Here is a 20,059-nt window from a genome sequence, read left to right as displayed (position 1 = left end):
ACCCCTGACTAAGCAAGAAGGTAAAATGAAAGAAAAAGCAACATAAACTCTATAAGTGATGTTGAAAGTTTTCTCATTGAGGTATTCCTGCTTCGGGGGATATTGTAACTGAGTAGGATGACGTTGATCTGATTTGACCTGGGTTGACATGATGGATCAATGCCAGTCTCTGGGGAACCAGACCTGATCAGCTGATGGCAACCTTGCCTACTGGTGCCACAAATGTCATACCGAATCATCAGCCGTCAGGCAAAGACCCTCTCGGTGTGCCTTTTGTTTAAAATCGAAACGTCATATATGGAAGCAGCTTTGCGGTGTCAAAAACACACAGGACACACATGCATGGCAAGTTTGAGTGACAGCGTGAACCCGCCCTGCAGCACTTGTGCCACGTGAACCACAGGGAACTCATCTGAAGTTACAGCATGTCAGCCCTCGAGGATTGAGGAGTTTGCTTTGTGTGTCTGAATAGCGTGAATGTGATTAACATGCATTATTCGTCCATAGTGTGTTTTGGTTCATCTGTAAGAAACAACCCCTGCTGTTTACAGTCCAGTGACTTTCATCTCATTTGTTTGTTTGTGGTGGAACGTGTTGAAAAACATTATCGAGCCTGCTGTGCACGCAGACTTGTCACAGTAAGGAGACTTGTATACTTATACAAGTAGAAACACATTATTTAAGTGGACTCCTCATTGACTGCCTTGGATGAGGACCTGCTTCTCCTCCACTGCATTCACTTTTATTGTAAGAGGTCTTTAAACCATTTAAATTATCATACTATGATGCCCACTATGTGTGATGACACATGTGGAAATCTTAAGTAAGTCTAAAGTCCTAAGCTTCAAGTCAAGTCATCTTATTTCCATGTATTTTTTTTTACATATATTTAGATAATTAAAATTTATATCTACCTACTGTGCTAAGTTTAGAAACTGTGGTTAAGTTATGATCTCTTTTTAAGCAATAAATGTTTATATCTTGTAAGTACTCCATTTCTGAACCAGTACTTCATTTAGTCCATCTGAAACCGTATTCAATCAACTTTAAAACATTATATAATGAAGTAACAGTTATAATCGAATCACGCACAGGAAGACGTGCAGGACTGAGGGGCAGACTCTTACCTTGGTTGGAAATGAAGTTCCTCTGCAGATACTTCTTATCAACAATCCCCGAATCTCTGAATGTAAGTACAAAGTCCAGTACATGCAAAGTTAGTAGCTCGTCCATGTCCATAGTGTCCATGCTGCTGCAGCTTAACGATTGCACAATCAGGGTGACAGAGTCCGTGAATGCCTCATGACTGCTGGTGGATTTGAGTCAGCTCACGTATATTATTAAATTAACAACAGCAGGGACAGTGATTTAGGGAACGCTCAATGCAGGTTGTATTTTTAACCACATTAATTAATCAACTCCGACACGAAGTTGAGAAAATCAGAGTGCTCCACTTCCTGGTTTACTAAACCTCATTCTTCTCCTCTGATTGGCTGTGGGGCAAAATCCCGTCCTGATTTTTTGTTGTATATTTATATCAAAACTGAAAACCCGAAATCAACCTTACAGTTAGTAAAAGTGCACCCTGGACCAGTCATGTAACCGCAGAGGCAGCTCAGTAAGTCGTAAGGTGGTTGTGACAGATTTTTTTTTACTATAAAACAGAAGCCTCTTAGACTATAAGGACCCAAGGCATTGCTTGTGTTAAAAAAAAAAAAAAAAAAAACTCTTGACACTGAGCTTTGGATCCACAATAAAAATGGAAACCCATCAGTTTGAGGGAATTTCTAATCAGAGTAATTGCAAACTCCAGTGTGGCGGAATGAGGCTGGACTGCTTAGTTAAATTGTGGCTCATGGGCACAAACAAACCAGCAGTGTTTGGTACATTTCTGCAGACACGATATTGGTCCAACACCCTCTAGAGAATTACATTATTAAGACGTTAAGACATCTTTAGTGGACGAGTTCTTCAAACCTTAATGATCATCGCATTATATTAGTTGTGAGGCAACAGTTGTGAGGCAACTCGTACAATGCCGGAAAGTGTAAAACATTATCAAGAGCAATTTATGAAGGCACATCAAATGCACAGCCTGAATAACGTTTATATTATATTTACAAATAGAGTACTCTGGGGATGTCGATGGATTATCAAAACCTGTATACATAGATTTATCACACAAGATTCAGCCAGAGGCATAATGGAGCTTGATTGCTCTAGTATGCCTCTTGGCCAGACAGAAATTTGTATTTATTTTTTTCTCAAGGGACTTCCTGGTAAAACAATCGTTAGATTAAAAACATTTAAATAAAAGTTGTATTCAAACATGTATACAGAGACAGCTATCTATAACATGGGTTTATTGGTTGTTTTCTGTTAATCTTCTGGTATTTACATGTTTGAAATATTTAGACATCAACCATTAAAGGTGTTGTATAAATGTGCCTATCAGAAATAGTGTGCGTCAGACTTATCCCAGATCTGGTTAATTTTCCCGGCACTAACATCTGAGAGTGGGTCATGCTGCTGAAAGATCAATGAAAGCTCAAGTTTTCACAAGTCATTAGCATCACTGATGAAGGTGTTCCTCTACAGACAAAAATCATCAAAACCCACCTGCTGTGCTTGGCGGAGGCAACCATCCTCTCGGTATAAACATCCAACTAGGCCCCGTCAGAGTTTGTCGAATTTGGCAGACACTGACTGACGGTGTTTTGGTCTGAATTTTACTCTTCCACGTTGTTCCGATTGATACACAGAGATCACAGACAAGGTGAGCAGAAGAGTATAATGCACTGATGGACACAGAGATGGAAACTAGTATGTAGTTATTTTGTTTAGTGTTGTGTATTAAACATTTCTCTGACCAGAAAAAAAACCTTCTGAACTGTAAGGGAATCATTGGGGAACTACAATGATTCAACTACCTTTACCTTGGTGGAGGTGCAGTTGGTACACAAACTCACTAGATAAAATGTATGTACGGAATACTGGATATGAAAATATGTTTACATTTATTGAAGTCTGATTTTTTGGAATTAGTGCAAAGTAAATAATTTCTGTTGTAGCTTTTGTTGAGACATTAATGACGATGCAGCAAATAAAAAGCATCGGTTTGTAGTTGTTGTTTTTTTAAATAAACACTCCTTGTTGTTTCTTAGTCAGGACCTAATCCTAAATCCTATTCCACAATGTTGCTCCTTATTGTGAAACAAAAAACAGAGTACATCCTCTGTGTGTTTGGAAGGATGGACTCTGAAGTCAATTCACGAACTGCACTGTGAACAATCTAAATTCTCTCTTTGACATCGCCTGTCCTTCAGTAAACAGCTGCATGTTTTTCAATTTTCTGACTGACACAAAAAGGAGACTTCACTTTCCCTATACATTTAGCCTGAGTTGTGACTTGAAGTATGCTCTCCAGGCTGAAAGCAACTAGTGTCAAAGTGGTTGAGGAAGACAGATTTAAACAATTTCATCTCATCTCATCTCATTTCCACATCCTGTAGTCTCCCCCTCTGCCTCTGCAATCTTCCTTCCCTCGTTCCCTTCATTAAATCGCACCCTCTCCTTGTTGAAAGACTGGGAAGAAAGCTGGTTATTCAAATTTAAATCAACACTGACAGAGAAGCAGATGTAAAAAGAGAGAGAGTGGGGTAAAGAGAGCTACAAAGCTTGTACCTGACGTTGTTAGTATTAATGCGATTCCACTGTGAGCGTTGGGATCGATGCAGTCAGATGAGGGACTGTGTTAACATCCTAATCTCTAATAGCATCAGAGCAGCCAGACTATAAAAACCTCTACCAGTTCAACCATGAACACACGCACACACACACACACACACACACACCGGAGCTCAGATCAGGATGATAAGACAGACGGAGACACGAGGAGCCATTAGAGGAGGACCAGTATCGTGTGCTGAAAGAGATAGCCTTGATGACCCTGTGCCTGTTCTTTACTGGTGTTCATGCGGAAGCTCAGTTCCCCGGTGAACCTCAACCCGAAGAGCTTGTGGGGGGAAAAAAATGCATTCATTTGTTCGCTATTTTTTCAACTCCAGACTTAGGTTAAATTTTAATTTACAAATGTGTTAACTTCTATTCAGTATATCCAGTATATCATGCTCAACTACATAAACTAATCATACATGTGACGACTGCAACACGGAGCTGCAGTTGTTCATTGTTATAATGTCTCATTTGGGGGGGTTTATATGTGGAATTTGCATGTTCTCCTCTATGCTTACATGGAGGAAAATATTATTTATTATGACACTCCACCAGTTAGTCTTCTAAGCTGAAGTGACACAGGACAAAACATGCTACTGGCATCAAAATGAAAATATGCCTAGATTTTTAAACTATTACAATAATTCTCTACTTTAGGTTTTATTTTACCAATAAAATGTTTAAACAATTCAACCAAAATAGCACTGTGTTCTAAAACTGGGGTTTCTAGTTAATTTTAAAAGATAAAAAGGAGAAAATATTACCATGCAGAGTACCTCTGTATTGTACCAAGATGTCAGCTTTAACTTTAGCATTAGCCCACATCGAGACTGCGCCAGACAACCGCTAAAAAAAGGACTGTGTTATTAACCTACTTCAAGTGACATTAGATTGCAGCAAAGAGAAGCAACTAACTTCAGCCTCCTGGAGAAATGCAGTTTTGCCCTATTTGCTAAAAATAAAACGTTGGTACCAGGTATTTTTAGCGAGGAGGAACACTCAGAAGGAGTCTCAAACAGAGGAAGCACAAATATTAGTCGGCGGAGTTCATCGAGAGAGACGACTGATAAACCTTATTGGGACAATTTTCTCTCATTGCTATTTAACGGTTGCAAATATGCAAGTGGTTTATTAGGGATTTATTATTAATGACACAGCAGGGAAATTTCAGTACGGATGAAAAACTATTTACAATATCATCTACCTGTCCATTTAAAATCCATCTTCTATTCAACTTTATTGCGGGTACACTCTGAACAGATCAACATTTTTTTGGTGTGTTTTTTTTGCAGTAATCAATTACCTTGAAATGTATTTGTATTTTAGTAGAAAACCCAGAAAACGTATAGAAAACCCACAAAGAACCACTCCACATGCTGGATGAGCCACGGGAAGGTTGATGGTCCACAGTCCATTGTCTCCTGGAGCTTTCGAAAAGCCCCCTGCTTTTCTCAGAAGGCAGCGAAGTAAACAATGAGTGGTGTGTACCTCTCCACAGGCTCCATTGCTTTAAAACATTTCGAATCTAATTCTGACTCATTAGTAAGCCTCTGGAGTGCCTCTGTCTCATAGTTGCAGACACAACCTCCGAGACTCGGGGCGCGTGCGCGAGTGAGACAGCATCTTTAATTACCCAGGTAACACAGCCAGATGCTCCATCACTCTGGCAATGGCAGTGATTAAAAGCAGTAAAATATTCATTTCAATCAGACACCCACATGCCACATGTATAATTAATGCACAGCGGAAGGACATGGCAACTTTTACCACAACCGTACCCACACACACACACACACACACACACACTTTTCCTACAGCAGCTGCTGTGTGTGTGTGTGTCCGAGAAACGGAAGTGTGAAAGAGCCACTTGGAACAACACTCCACAGGGAGGTCAGAGGGCAGCCAGACTGCATTCTGGGACATTTATTCTGCCACCTACACAGCAGATGTGTTGTGTTGCTCTTTCGCTGCCCTGACTCGCTCACATTGTTGGGGGTGGGGGGGAGGGGGTGGGGGAACAGCGACTCTCGCTTGCCAGCTATCAGGCATTCGGGCTTTCTCCAATGTGGGTGTGCTGCCTTCACCTGCTCCTTCCTCCACTTTTCTAACGACTTTGCGCTCGTCAATACCTCAAAATACCTGAGAGTAGTTTGTTGGAGGTCTCAGAAGCTGTCAGATGTCACCGGTGGGCGTCAGAATATACAAACACAAAACAGTCTCAGACTGGAGGTGAATTTACAGACATGAAGTAGACATTTGATTTTTTTTTTTAACTGACTTTGTGGAACAGATCCCATCTGCCTGCGGCAATGCACGTAAGCACAGAGAAACCACGTAGAATAAAATGTTCCCAACCGGCATTTGTGCTGCAACATGGCAAAAATTAAGCATCCGATTTGAATGTAAATCGCATCCAAAAGAGGCTCATTTTCACACACTTGAAATAACATCTTTTCTTTCCTCCTGTCAATCCCCATGGTTCCACTTTGTCTGTTTTATTTTTTCTATTTCTGTCCCTTCAATCCATCTGACTGCTGTCTCTTTGTTTTCCTTGATTAAGCACTCTGTCGCAGTATTGTTTAGACTTCAGCAGTAGGCTACAATTACTCAGCGCAGTGTGTGTATTGTATCACACTCATTACAATTACCTCTGGGTGTGAGCGTGTCATCTGTTGCCTGCTCATGTTCCAATTTCTCTCTGAGTGGCGAGGAAGCCGCATCCAGCTGCTTCAGCGTGGATAGCAACAATGTGACCAGGAAACAGGACGCCTCCAACATAATGAATGGAAGCTGCGCTTCCAAAATCCAGGAAATGGAGGAAAATCCTCCAGTGTAGAGCCAGGAATAACGAGGAAGAGAGGAATGTTCCCTGCCAATTCGATTTGCTCTAGTGGAAAACATGCGAACTGATGATACCACTTTGTAGTTTTGAAATCAAATATAGAAATAAAAGTGTATTTCCCCCCCCCCCCCCCCCCAATGTAATTGCTATAAATACATTATCTCGGTTAATGGGGGAAATGAACCACGCTGCACATAAATACTGCGAGTTAAACTCATAAAGTGAAATTAAATTAAGTACTTTGAAAACAGTTTAATGCAAAATGAATAATGGGCTCGGTTGAAGATCGTGAGAGATTTCGTGTCGTCAAATGAACTTTCTTATATACTGTCAGTGACCGAGTATTCTACTTAATATACAGTCGATTCACTGATGGCAGGTTTTGGACAAATCTTCAGTATTCTTTTGTGTTGAGAGATTTCAGAGCTTCCTTCCAGCGATGTAGCCTGTGTAGTTCGGCCTGATGCTGCTTTTTAATGAACTCAGACCAATTAAAGTCGAATCATCTCAGATGCAACTGTGTGACATGGCGAGTTATACAACAGATGAGATGATCTCTCTTCCATTATTACAGGAATAAGAATGTCATTTTGTAATAATTTTTTTTTTCATGAGCCATGATTCTCAAACTGTGGTACGAGTAACACCGGTGGCACCTGATCTCCCTCTAAGCGGTAGGTGGGGGAAAGTCATACATTTTTTTATATTTCCAATCAAATATCAAAATAGTTCAAAACTTAGGAGGAAAAATTCTAAAACATGAAATTTGACATTTAAATAAGTATAGAAGTAATAAGTCCATCGCTGATAAATAGAGTAAGCCTCCGCTACTGTTTGTTCAGGTTAGCCTTAATGGTGGTACTTGGAGAGCTCCATATTTTGTCAGGTCGTACACACTGTTAAAAGTTAATAGTCTTAACAACAGTCTTGTAAATTAGTATGGTTTAAGCAATGTAACAGTCGCAAGACTTCAACTTAACAGCAAAGTGTCAAGCTCTTTTATTTTCGGCCACGTTATTTATTCATAGTTGCTTGGGGAGAGGGGGTGTGTCATTTAATGCTTTGCCTCCATGTGTCCCTATCTCCTGTCTCTCGCTGCACGTAGCAGGAAGACTCAAAATCCCAAGCTGTTTAAAACGCGTAGATATCACAAGATTGATCTTGTATTCGAGAAGCAACAACTTGTCACAGCTGGCAGGCATTACAAAAGAGCGGCGGTGAGGTTGACTGATGGGAATTCGAGCTACTTTCATTTGATTACGACTGGCGTGGTGGAAAATTATCTGCGAGATTTCCAAACTTCACATCTTTCTGATCGGCTGCGAGAGGCCAGTGAGGAAATTCCCCATGAGCCCGGCATCAATAAGTATTAAAGCTGCAACCACACATGCATACACAAATACACACACTTCAAAAGAAAGTCATCTTTCACCCACTGTTCTAATTGGTTGGTGAGGGTTTTGATGTTATTATGCAGTGTCAGACAGGCTGGTAAATCCTCTCAAAGAGCATGAAAAACATTTTTTCTATAGTCTCCTTTTCTTCAGTTGATAAATGTGCACGCCTGATCTCACCGTCCAATTTCTGGATTCTGTAATAGATACAAAATAAAAAACCCAAATAATTAATATATACTCTAAAGCTTTTATTCCATCTTTATTTATCCATTGCTTTCTGCTTGCACGCCGAGCAAGTTTCTGAGTTATTGACATAAAAAAAAAAAAAAAAAAACAATATTCACTTGGCTTCTCATGGCTGTTTTTCAAAAAATATAAAATAAAAACAATCTTTGACCACTTATTCCAACATAGACTGTAATATAGACCTGCCTGGTGTGCAGTAAAACTAAGCCTTTAATAACAGGTGTAAAACTCGGCGGTTTTCCTCGGCTGCTCTGCACCAAAAAAGACTAACACATATAAAATAATTTACCCCAGACGAAAACACAGTAGTGCCACTTTGATTTCACAGTGTAACAATTTTATTACAGCCCACACGCATAAAGGATTACCAGAAGTTGAACCATAACTGGCCTCCTCTTTTCATTGTGCGACGGTTCCCGCAGGCAGCTGCAGTAAATGTGAACATTTACTCACTCATCTTGCTTTGTTGAATAAGATTTTTTGTTTTTTTTACCAAAATAAAAATCCCTTGAAAGATTTCTAAAAGCTTGACAGTTCATATTGACATTCGTGTGCAGAAAACTCTTAAAATAAACAAAACCAAAAAAAATCACCCTAGCATAAATTTGCACCATTAAATAGCTCCGGCTAGAGAATGCATAAAGTGCTGTGTATCTGGCATGAGAACGCTGTAGTCGTAATGAGAATGTGGAAGACCTCCGCCTGTCGGAGCCTCCGACATGCACACATAAGTGCTTACCCTCGTCTGTTGCCGTCTGTCAATGAATAATGCACATATTAATCCCGCGACGTATGGAGCCTTTGCTAATTAATTCAGTATTTCCGCCTGCAAGGTTATCTAATTAACGTGGCAATCTTTGGAGTCATAAGACACGGAAAACATTCTCACCATCATCTTGCTGATTTCTTTCCTTCTTATACATACTTTCACAAGAGGCGGGCCGTGGGGGCCGGCGAGGCCTTCTCTGCTGGCCTACGTGTTGGGAACAAGCAGCTGCAGTTTGTTTCTCCAATAAAGGTACTTAAGTATCTAACTGTGATACAACAGCTCTTTATACTGCATTTATGCATAATAAGATGTTTTCTATCGCCATAAAAAAAAGGTTATTGATTGATTCAGACTGACCACTACAGAAGGCGTAGGTCTGAAATCCGCGGCCCGCCGCCTACTTTCAGCTTATCTCACACTGCCGCCCCCAAATAGACGCTGCACTGTGGAGGTGACCTGGTCAACCATAGGTGGAAACTAAACAGCCTTTACCACCAACAGGCTTTGAAATTTAATAGGCGAGAAGGAAAAGCCCTCTTAAGGACAATAAATACAGTGCAGCCAGTCAGATTTGCCGACTGGCAGTTTGCGAGGATTGATTGAACGCCGCTGTCAGTTGCCGCCCACCCCCCCACCAGCAACAAGCCGGGCTACCTGGGCGACTTCGCCTCACTCGTCCACTTTTGCAAAAAGAGGAGACGCGGGCTGGGCAAGCAGTGCTGCAGGTAGTGCTGAGGGGGGTGGGGTGGAGCTGTTGGTTGGGCGGTGCTTTGCATTTTCCAGCAACACCTTTACGCTCTTAGAGAAGACATCGCGGGGGTCAGTGGCCGACAGGGCGGGACACGCACAACTCTCCCTTAACTTCAGAGCCTGTAAAAAAAAAAAAAAGAAGAAGAAAAAAAAAGAATGTAGGACACAGATACTCTTTAAAGAAGCTCACTGTGATAAGTTCACCAGAAACCAGACGCACAGAGACGACGATGGAAATCCAAAGTTGTAAGTAAACACCAAAACAATGGGAATGAAATTCGAAGCCACATCCTCTTGCAACCACTACAACCTCATGCCCCAGTGGGAATATGGAACCTGAATAATATCAATAGATCTCAGGGTGCAGCTATAATGAGTTTTTTTGACCACATAACTCAATAACAAACAAACACGGAGAAAAATGGTAGAAGTAAAGATTGTGTTGTTTTTGATATTTCATCAGATGCTCTTTGATATATTTTTTTTTTTTACTAATCTGATTGTATTATAACTGGAGCACATTTATACAACAGTCCTTAATATTGTAAAGGAATATAAATATAAATCACAGATCCAAAGATCAAAAATGAAATTAGTATGTATGAATAACTCTCGCGCCACAACGGATTTATCCCGACTTTGTGAGTATTGGGAGCTGCACTCTCGCAGTCTCTGTGTACTGAAGCACAGTTTTGGGTAACAGGTGCATATTTGTTTTGGCCAATAAACAAAGGTCCCCTGAATTTGGTGCTTTTGCCGAGATAAATGTTGCCCCCATTTTGGAAAATTCCATCATAGTTTGCGAAGAATAATTGGATGTTACACATCGGTAACTTGTGTCAATGAGTTGCAATGAACGACGCATTCTGGCAAATCTCCAATGAACTTTTTTTTTTTATACAAACGTGTTTAACAAAGATGCATGTGCGTTGAGCATACGGACCTGAGGTCTCACACTGGTCGCGGGAGATCAATCGAGAAACAATGAATCAAGTAATTTGATCATTGGTCCATATGAGGCACAGATTTGTCATTACTTCAAAGGTGTCTAATTTATTGTCTTGAGTGTGTGAAGTTTGTGCTTGTGGCCACCGTTTTCTAGCAGACAAACAATTATTATTCTGCAACCATGCAGGCTCTCAGTGAAAAGAAGGAATGAAGAGTTTTTTTTACTGAACAAGTAGACTTTATGCACCCATTTCCTGATGGGAAAGCCTTATACTTCCTTTTACCTATTTTGTGCTGGCCAGATCTGTGTTCAAGGATTAAAATTTAAATCAGCATTACCAGCAGCTTATCAAAAAAACATGTATATGTACAGTCAAGTAGGAACTGAAACATTATGAGATGCATCTTCTCTCCTGGTTTGAGAGGCAGCTGGTGGATACTACCCTCCCTGCAGTCCAAGACACTCCTGCCTCATGCACCCACACACACACTCATTAATCTCTCACTCAGAATCACCTGCAAGCCTGAGCACATACGTGCACTCTGCTTCCCACTCAACAGGCTCTCACGTTACCAGTGGACTTAATACGCTTTGCTTAAGGATGATGAGCGCACTAGAGGAGGTGGAGTGGCCCCAGAAGAGTCGGGTTAAGTAGCTTGAGACTGTCACCCGTCGCAAGGTTAAAAACATCCCATTATGCATCACTCTCACCTGACTGAGCTCGGCTGTTAACTGGCTCATCTGTGCTGCTATGCTAGTTCAAATGTTCTGGTGTGATGAGGGTATTAGAAGTACCCCAACCACCGTGCAAACACACACACACACACATGATCACGGCTGATTGAGCCCCATGCAACAGTCTTCCAATAGCTACAGCCTGGCGTCAACGACGGCTGCTGCTGGAGGTCAATCTGCCACACAGCGATGTGATGTGCTGCACGGACACGTACTGTACACTGAGCAGCCACGCGGGCATCTGATGGACAATTAGTGGTTTACCCATCTGTTGGTCTTTGTGCTCAGAGCAGCTGAAAGCATACTGACAATCTCGCTAACGCCCAAGGTTAAATCGACTGCCGCCTGATCGATTGTAAATATCTCTCTGCCTCGGACACACACGCGTAAGTCATAAGGATTGTGAATGCTGTCCGTTCCCAGTTGCGCTTGTGGATTATATTTCTTGCCTTAAGGCACCATTGATTGTCTCGCCACAGTGCCAACACAACGTGCAAAGCCCAATGAGGATTGAGCTGCTAATGCGGGCCTGTTTTCTCACAGGACCTCCACCCACCTCCAATCCTGCAACACTCTGAGCGAGGCAGGCACCGAGGCCCTGGCACAGCAAAATGTTTTTCCTGTCTTCCTAAAATCCCTGCATCATTTCCTCTCCTCCCCGAGCCTCTCCTTCCTCTGCGTCCTCCTTTGTGTCTGCAGGTGATATACATCTCTCCAGACGCTTCATTAGTCCCATTAAGACTTCTTCCAACAGCTCCTGAAGCCGCACTGCTCCCATTGAAGGGCAGACAGGTGTCGGGGCTGGCTCCTCACAAGGGCATCAAAGATCTTTTCACAGTTATTGAATAAAACTAAAACGAGGACTGTCCATAAAGACTAGTCACAGGGAGCCAGGAGCTTTTCCCGGCTGAAACCTGCTACAGTTTTTGCACAACAAATATTTCACCAGTCCATTTAAGTGAACGAGAACTCTGTTTGCTTACGCTTGCGAGGGGTGAACCAGTCGTTGTGAACAGTTTCCATGTGTGTCTGTACCTGTGGCACGAGGCGGTCCAGCTGAGTGAATCTGTTCCTGTGAGACGGGTGTGTGGACAGCCACTCAGGGAAATGCGGCTCGCCAGTCAGTTGGTCTCTGATTTCCATTTGCTGCCAGAAAACAGGACCTGCTCGAACATCTGCACATGCCTGAGACACACAAACACACACACACACACACACACACACACACACACACACACACACACACACACACACACACACACACACACACACACACACAGACACTGTCTCTCTGTCTTGTGCAGACACAAAAATCCAAACTGACTAATTGCTCCATATTACTTTGGCAACAGTGCCCCCTATTGGCAAACAGACAAACCACAGCTGGAAAACCGGCTGTGGCTTCACTGTTCAGAATACCCCCCCCCCCCCCCCCAAAAAGTAATCCAGGCCTATATTATGGTATTTTAGAATATCTCACTAGATATGTCTTGATTTCAGTTTTGTCTTCTTAGAGGTATTTGAAATTGTCTCGCCATTTTAATGATCACATTTAATTTCCATTCTTTTTTTTTTCTTTTATTTATTTGGCTTTATTTATCTGCCCAGCCTTCATTCTTGGCTGTTCTTTGTGGTGGTTGCGTTGATCCATATTGGGTCAAGTGAATACATGATAATTCTGAGACGAAACGTCTTTATTTAATAGATCCCATACCTCATTTCCAAACCATCCTAACCTGTTCTCTCTGGCTCCCCCTGGAAAAAGTCCAGCCTCAGCGGTCCCTTCCATTTGTTCATTATTAAGGATGTCCATCCTGGTCAGTAGCGATGAAAATCGCTGTATATTCATCTGAAATAATGTGTAAAATCCCTTTTACTCACTCTTAATAATGACAAATTCGTAATACCTTTGCAGCCAGCTGCAGTCCCACTTGATCTGCCTCAGTCTCCAGTTTACGACTGTAGGGGCGGCTGAACATCAGCTATGACGGGCGAAAAGAAAGATAGTTTAGTCGAAAGGTCTTTAATGTTCGCATTACCCCCACTGCACTATCATAACCCGAAATACTGAAGCCATTCTAAATTTAACAGCATGTCTCGTCGTGCATTTCCAAATTACAAATGTGAATGTCTCACCTCTTTGAGTTTGTCCTGTGCCCACTGTCCCACCAATGCCAGGCTGTCTTTGGGACACACCGCCCAGATGGCGGCCAGCAGAACCAAGGAGACGAGGTCCACCACATGAGACAGACTGGCCTGTTCTGCCTGAGGGGATCACAGAGAAGGGCAGAGTACAACAGGAGAGAGAATGAGATAGGTGGAGGAGAATAGAGGTAAAAAAATTTTTGGGGGGGGGAGGTGAATGAGGCAGCCAGAACATATTGATTGTTCCCATCTATTTTAGTGGGGAACGTTTAAGCGGTAACAGATTTAGAGGTTTTAACAGCCAATCCAATAGAGCACACCTACTGGGTAATGCCAAGCCCATCGATGCTCATTCCCTTCATCTAATTAAAATCTCCTTCAAGCATTTCCTCCGAGGGCGTTTAAAGTCTTGAAATACCCACAACTTCATTAGACACTTTTTTAGGACATGAAGAATGGGCTTTTATAGCCGGAGGAAAAAACAGCCATCTGGGGAGAATTAATAAACCCCGGCACTGCCCGAGGTCGACAGGACTTTGGTCATCACCGCGCAGACAGGATTAGTGAGTGTTTGCCAGTGATTGTCAGCGAGTCTTTCATCAACGGCTGATGCAACAGTGCGGCAACTCACGCCACTTTAGCCGGCGCAACACTGCCGAGAGGGCGACGGTGGTGAGCGGGCCAGACGTCTCCGTACGTTACTCACCTACAGGAGACGCGCATGAATTGTTTTTTTAAAAAATTGCTGAGGAGCGACCCGAGAGCTGTGCTGTCGCGTCTTCCACTCTGGGTGATAAAGACTTGTAAGGGCTTAAGAGTTTGTCTTGAATATTATTGGAGCTGAAAGTGTTTTCACTGACTCATTCTCGTGCGAAACAATTTCTGTAACTGCTGAGCTCACCCTCCCAAATGCGGGCAGATTTCATGGGCCTGAGTGACACTGCAGCATCCCGACTCCAGAGCCAAACAAAGCTGGCAGATTAGGAGCGCAGGATGACACAGCAAGGCATAAAAATTACAACAAAGACATTAAGTGAAAATTTTCAATAAACGTAACTGCGACACTTCATTTGTCCACTGTAAGTGGAACTGTTCATGTGGGAATTGGCAGACATAAACACTGAGACAGAGCACTGCATAGCCAATTGTAGCAAAGCGCTATTGTACTGGGGTAATATGGGTTTCAGGTGGCACGCGTTGTTTTTTTTAAGAAGACATTTAAGGCTGTTCATAATCACTTTGAAAGCAAAAGCATTTCATTCACTTCATTCAAAATTTAGTGCATGTTCACTTACCAGGCCAATTTCTTTTGGAAAAAAAGTACCTTCACAAGAAAACTGAATTGGTAAAGCTCTCGCTGTCTCTCTGGATCACCATCACTAGATGATTAATCCATATTTGTTGTGCAAAGATATTATATAATTTTATTATTTAATATTAGGGTGTGTAAAGCAGTAATTCATTTGTATTTAAAGTTCACAACAATAACAATAATAACAGTATAATAACTATAATAATAGTAATAACAGATAACACCCCCCCACATAGTCCCGAACCTAGACAATTTCACACACTGCACCTTAAATGTCCATGACTGTACTCTTGTGTGCAACATATATTATTCATTTATTCTGTCTAATAATAACATCATCTCCGGTATATTACCAACCACTCTCCATTGCTCTTGTGAAAATGTGAATAATGTCAGGGTTACTATCTTGATTATATATTACTGCTACTGTTGTTATTGTTTTTCATACTTATTTATTGTTTGCATTCTTTTTCTTTTGAGACTATTTTATTTACTGTCTACTTGCCGCTGCAACAAAGCAAATTTCCCCACTGTGGGAACAAGTAAAGAATTATCTTACCATATCTTATCGAGTCTGTTTGTATGCCTGAAAATGTAAGCACTTACACACACGGCTAAATAAAAACATTTGGCAATGCTGCTGTTAGTCCCTATGATCCAAACTACAGAAACAGTTTGTCAGAGGATCGGCAATATGTTGACAATAGAACAAGATAAAAAAATACTTTCGTCATACTGGAGGGACATCCCTTAGATGAATTCCTTAATGTTAATAATACATGGTCTTTCCTACTTCTATAAATATTTTACATCAATTACTTCCATTACTTCCTTCACATGTTAATCAACTTGTTTAGTATAGTCTACATTCCCCTGCTCTAATAATGATACATTTCATTTATCGGCGCCTTTCGGGACACCCATGGCCACTGTTCACAGGATATTTGAATTAATCAATCTGGATTTCCGTGTGTGCGTATGTGTGTGTTTTGTTATGCATGTACAGCAATACATAAATATGTGCAGGGGTGTAAGTTTGTAAATTATTTTTTGTCAGTCACTTTGAGTTGTATTTTATTGTATACATGTGGTATATAAATAAAGATTGATTTGATTGAAAAATTAAGTCACACACTGAACAATCCCACCAATCATCTGGGGTAACGTACGCAATGTAATCCAGGTGCAGAGAGTGCGTCAACCACAGTCTGCAGAGCTTTAGATACTTACAGAGTGTCCCAGTAAAGCGTGAGCCATCTCGTGTCCAAGGACAAAAGTGAGCTGGTGAACATCTGCCATCGCGTCCAGCATCCCCGTAAACATGAACACCTTCCCGTTCTACACACAGGAGGACATTTTACAAATGAGAGCAGAGTGTAAAAAAAAAAAAAGGTCTTGGACACATTGCCCAGTGTTTCACTCACTGGTAGGACAAAGGCATTGGTGGTGGGACTTTGCACCACATGGACACTCCAGGTGACCTCAGCCACTTCAGGGATGTCCTTGTTCCTTTGTGCCAGGTGCTGCACGACCCGCTCCACCACCTGGTGACGGGGGTCAGTGACTGGAAGCAGCAGCTCTGCAAACTCCTCCATGTACTGCGGCGAAGGCACAATGACAAACAGTTAGGGAAGAATTTAATTAGCCTCCCCTGATGTGACATTTTCTCCATCTCCATCCTGTTAATCAAGCCTCATTTTATCTGTCACCACTGTTTACACAGCGGAGTCTATGAATCTTGTTCAGAATATGTGTATGCAGGGTGTCTAATGCTTCCTGTCTATAATCATTAGGTCGGCCCACACCTCCTCTCTTACCGCGTCTGAAGTCACAGCTGCCAGCTCCATGTAATTCTCCCTGCTGAACACCAGGAGGCGGGTCCGTCCTGTCAATGGGGACTCATCCAGGTGGGTTAGAAGCAGAAGGGCTACAATCACCATGGCAACACCGGCCCCCGATGCCAGATGCCAGCGGCGCTGCCAGGTCCACTCCCGCACGAGCTGCCGGCGGTTGTCTGGTAGAGACACCCACCACTTCCTAATACTCCTGAACACAGAAGTACACAGATATATCTGCTCATGCAAGTCGATGATCACATATTACCCGCCACGCCAGGGTTATCTCAGCTTGATTCCATGATGGGGAAAGGTGCACATCTCTATTTTATCTGAAAAACTTTACATTTAGGATTTGCACTGCAGGGATAAAAACTCCGCTCAGTCGTAACGCTTTCAGATAGTCTTGGCAGAAAAGCGACAACACAACATCTAGAAAATGTGTTCACAACACAGTACTGTGCACGAAATGCTCTAATAATGTTGTCCGGGCACCAAGCAGCGATCTTCTATTATCAAGCTATAAAACTTTTCAGACTAAACAACAGAAGCATTTGCAACTTCAGGTTATTGATGTAAAATAAATCCACACAATTTAATGAATCTCACTGATGACAGATGTTACTTCTGCCAAATGATTTCAATACAGTCACTCTATCTCAGTATTCATATTCATTATTTTTGTACCAGCTAATTAAAAGCTCTGAATTAAACATGAAACGCAGAAACAATTACTTTCTTCTTATTTGAAAAGTGTATTCATTATAGCGGCTGAGAAAAACATTTAGGAAGTTACTCAATATTGACTATTACAACAGTTAAATAACTCAATACCCTAAAGCCGTAAATATGTTTCTGATATGCTATGCACTATTTAATAAACTATTGTTATGCTGATTTACTGTTATGTTTCCTGCATGACCCCACGAGAAGAGGATTCAGATCCTCAAGTGAAATTTCAAACAAAGTCTTTGTGAAATAAAGCGGTTATCACTCTCACCTCATAACAAGAATATTGCTGGTTTTGCTCCAATTTGAGCTCGACGGCCTTTTGTGTTTAGTTTGCATGTTCTCCATGTGCACTGAATCTCTGACATGGATGTGGCATATATATGCTGAACTAACTGTGATATGAAGAGTTATTGCTGATATATGCAGCCGTAGGAAACGGAATAAACTTTAACCAGGTTTAGACAGTTTTTGTGCCGTATATGAAACGTTTGCAACATCTTGCTTTCTGTGTAATACTGAGCAGAGCTGAATTCTGGATGAGGGTGAGAGCAAAATGATGACATAGTGTCACTGATTTTCTGCAGCTGCAGCTTCCTCACACAATCTAAAACCTTGTTTGCATAACTATTTCTAATTTAACTAAATAACTGTCTCTCTATAGTCCTACACTGTAAAATGCTTATTGCTGATACCTGTGATTCTCTATGTTGGTCCTGTCCTGGAACACGTGAACCTTGTCTATAACCCAGCAGGTGAAGAAGACACATGGAAAGTAAAATAACTCTCTTTAAAAACAACATCACACGTAAATGCAATAATATTTTGGGTTGACATTTTGCTTGAGTAAATGTACCTAAAGATATTCATGTATGAATCATAGTATTTGCTACTTGTGAGTGTTTGTTGATTCGTGCTGTGAGAAATAAATCACAGCAGTAGAGTAACATAGCAGTGCCTCCTACCTGCCCAGTATTATCGCACCAAGTTTCTGCACAGGTTTGAGTATCAGCCAGATGAGGGGCATGGGCAGGACCTTCAGGGGGGCTGACGTGTGGAAGTGCTGCTGGCTCACGACGGGAGCACCAGCAAGGGGTCTGGAGCACATCTGTAAACACATCCTCTGCCCTGCAGACGAAATAGGTCGTGCTGTCAAGGTCGCCGTCAGGTAGTTTTTGTTCGTGATGTGACAGTGCAGCGAGCAGGATTTCTCCCGGTGCTTGTAGACGTGCAGGTTTCGTCTCAGGTGTGAAGAAAGGAGAGCCACGCGCCCGCTCCTCGCGAAACTTCCGCAAATTAAAGCCATCATCCCCTCACGACTCTGCGCTTTCACTCACTACAAAACAAAGGTCACCACTTGCAGTTTGGTGTCCGAGGAGGAGAGAGGCGTTATCTGGAATGGGATAATGTTTTGTCACACGACAATAACAACGCTCTTGGACTCATTGAGATCAACATCAACGTCTGTTTCAGACGCGGCTTCTCTCCCAAGTATTTCACTAACAGTGGACGCGAGCTGAAAGTAACCTTGGTTACAGCGGTCCTCTTCGGTTCTACAAACGTTGACAAAAGTCCAAAGTTACTTCAACAGCATCATTCTGAGTTCGGCTCAACACTTCATATTACTATCAGGCCAAACGCAGGTTTTAAACAGGAAGAAGATCCAAGTTCACGATGTTTAAATCGCAGAATAAACGCTTTTCACGGTCCCGTTTGCGAAAGGATTCCCTCTCGAAACAAGCCCGGGACGATAGTTCCGGACACAAAGTTCCACCAGAGGTTAAAGTTATAATTCATTCATCCATTTTTTTTTCTTTTGATGAGAAAACACCAAGGAAAACAGCATATATATATATATATATATATATATATATATATATATATATATATATATATATATATATATATATATATATATATATATATATATATATATATATATATATATATATATATATATATATATATATATATATATATATATGTGTATATATATATATATATATAAATGTGAATGTGCCAGTGTTTGTGTGATTGTCTGTCTCTGTGTTTGCCCTGTGATGGGTTTGCCACCTGGGCTACAATGAGTTGATTGACTCATTGTGCCCTGAACAGGAAAAAACAGAGTGGATAAATGGCATATCAATTTGAAAATTTTGGATTCTGTTATATCAGCACAGTTGCAAATAGATTATCTGTGAGTGTGTTCATGCTTATGGCACGAATGACTTGCACTGCGAAGGCTTTAATCATGGGGAGGTTTCAGAACTCCAGAGGATGTGATATAGCCTGGATCTTTTACAGTGATATTACACAGGAAAACCCACACATACCCATTTACTGCTTTCAGACTCTACATTTTATGTGATATGAAGTGAAATATGATTATTACTTCAAATGTTAGGAAGCATTAGCCCTTTGTCGAGTGTAACCTGAGAATTCTTTCACTTTCTAAATTAGAAGTTTGTAACAGTTAAAAGAAAAACAACCAGTCACTGAAGTGAGCTGTTGAATAAAGCAAAACGGTAAATGTAAAATATATTTTTTTCTTTTGTTTTTGTTTATTTTTTTTACAAAAGCTTGACCCAAATATAAAATATCAGAGCAAACAGTAA

General features: G+C 41.4%; 1 protein-coding gene across 1 annotated transcript; it reads right to left on the bottom strand.

The window, feature by feature from the left end:
* Positions 1-8,552: 8,552 nt before the first annotated feature.
* Positions 8,553-19,134, bottom strand: oma1 (OMA1 zinc metallopeptidase). Its single transcript, XM_080505998.1, has 8 exons — positions 18,410-19,134; positions 16,698-16,926; positions 16,305-16,478; positions 16,111-16,218; positions 13,560-13,688; positions 13,331-13,405; positions 12,459-12,608; positions 8,553-9,859 (listed from the first exon to the last, which is right to left on the bottom strand). The coding sequence occupies exons 1-8, from the start codon at positions 18,751-18,753 to the stop codon at positions 9,659-9,661; spliced, it is 1,410 nt and encodes a 469-aa protein (XP_080362124.1). The 5' UTR covers positions 18,754-19,134; the 3' UTR covers positions 8,553-9,658.
* Between the last annotated feature and the right edge of the window lie 925 nt (positions 19,135-20,059).

Source organism: Blennius ocellaris, assembly GCF_963422515.1.
Source record: "Blennius ocellaris genome assembly, chromosome: 12".
In the NCBI taxonomy this organism is placed as follows: domain Eukaryota; kingdom Metazoa; phylum Chordata; class Actinopteri; order Blenniiformes; family Blenniidae; genus Blennius; species Blennius ocellaris.
The sequence above is the reverse complement of the archived record's forward strand: the minus strand, read 5'-3'. Positions and strand labels throughout refer to the sequence as shown.

Excerpts from the sequence above, each read along its gene's own strand:
- oma1 (XM_080505998.1), bottom strand. The coding sequence starts at position 18,753 with ATGATGGCTTTAATTTGCGGAAGTTTCGCGAGGAGCGGGCGCGTGGCT. Across the intron at positions 16,927-18,409 it reads GGTGCGATAATACTGGGCAG|GAGTATTAGGAAGTGGTGGG; the intron begins GTAGGAGGCACT and ends TTCTGTGTTCAG. Across the intron at positions 13,689-16,110 it reads ACGCTTTACTGGGACACTCT|GCAGAACAGGCCAGTCTGTC; the intron begins GTAAGTATCTAA and ends TGATCCCCTCAG.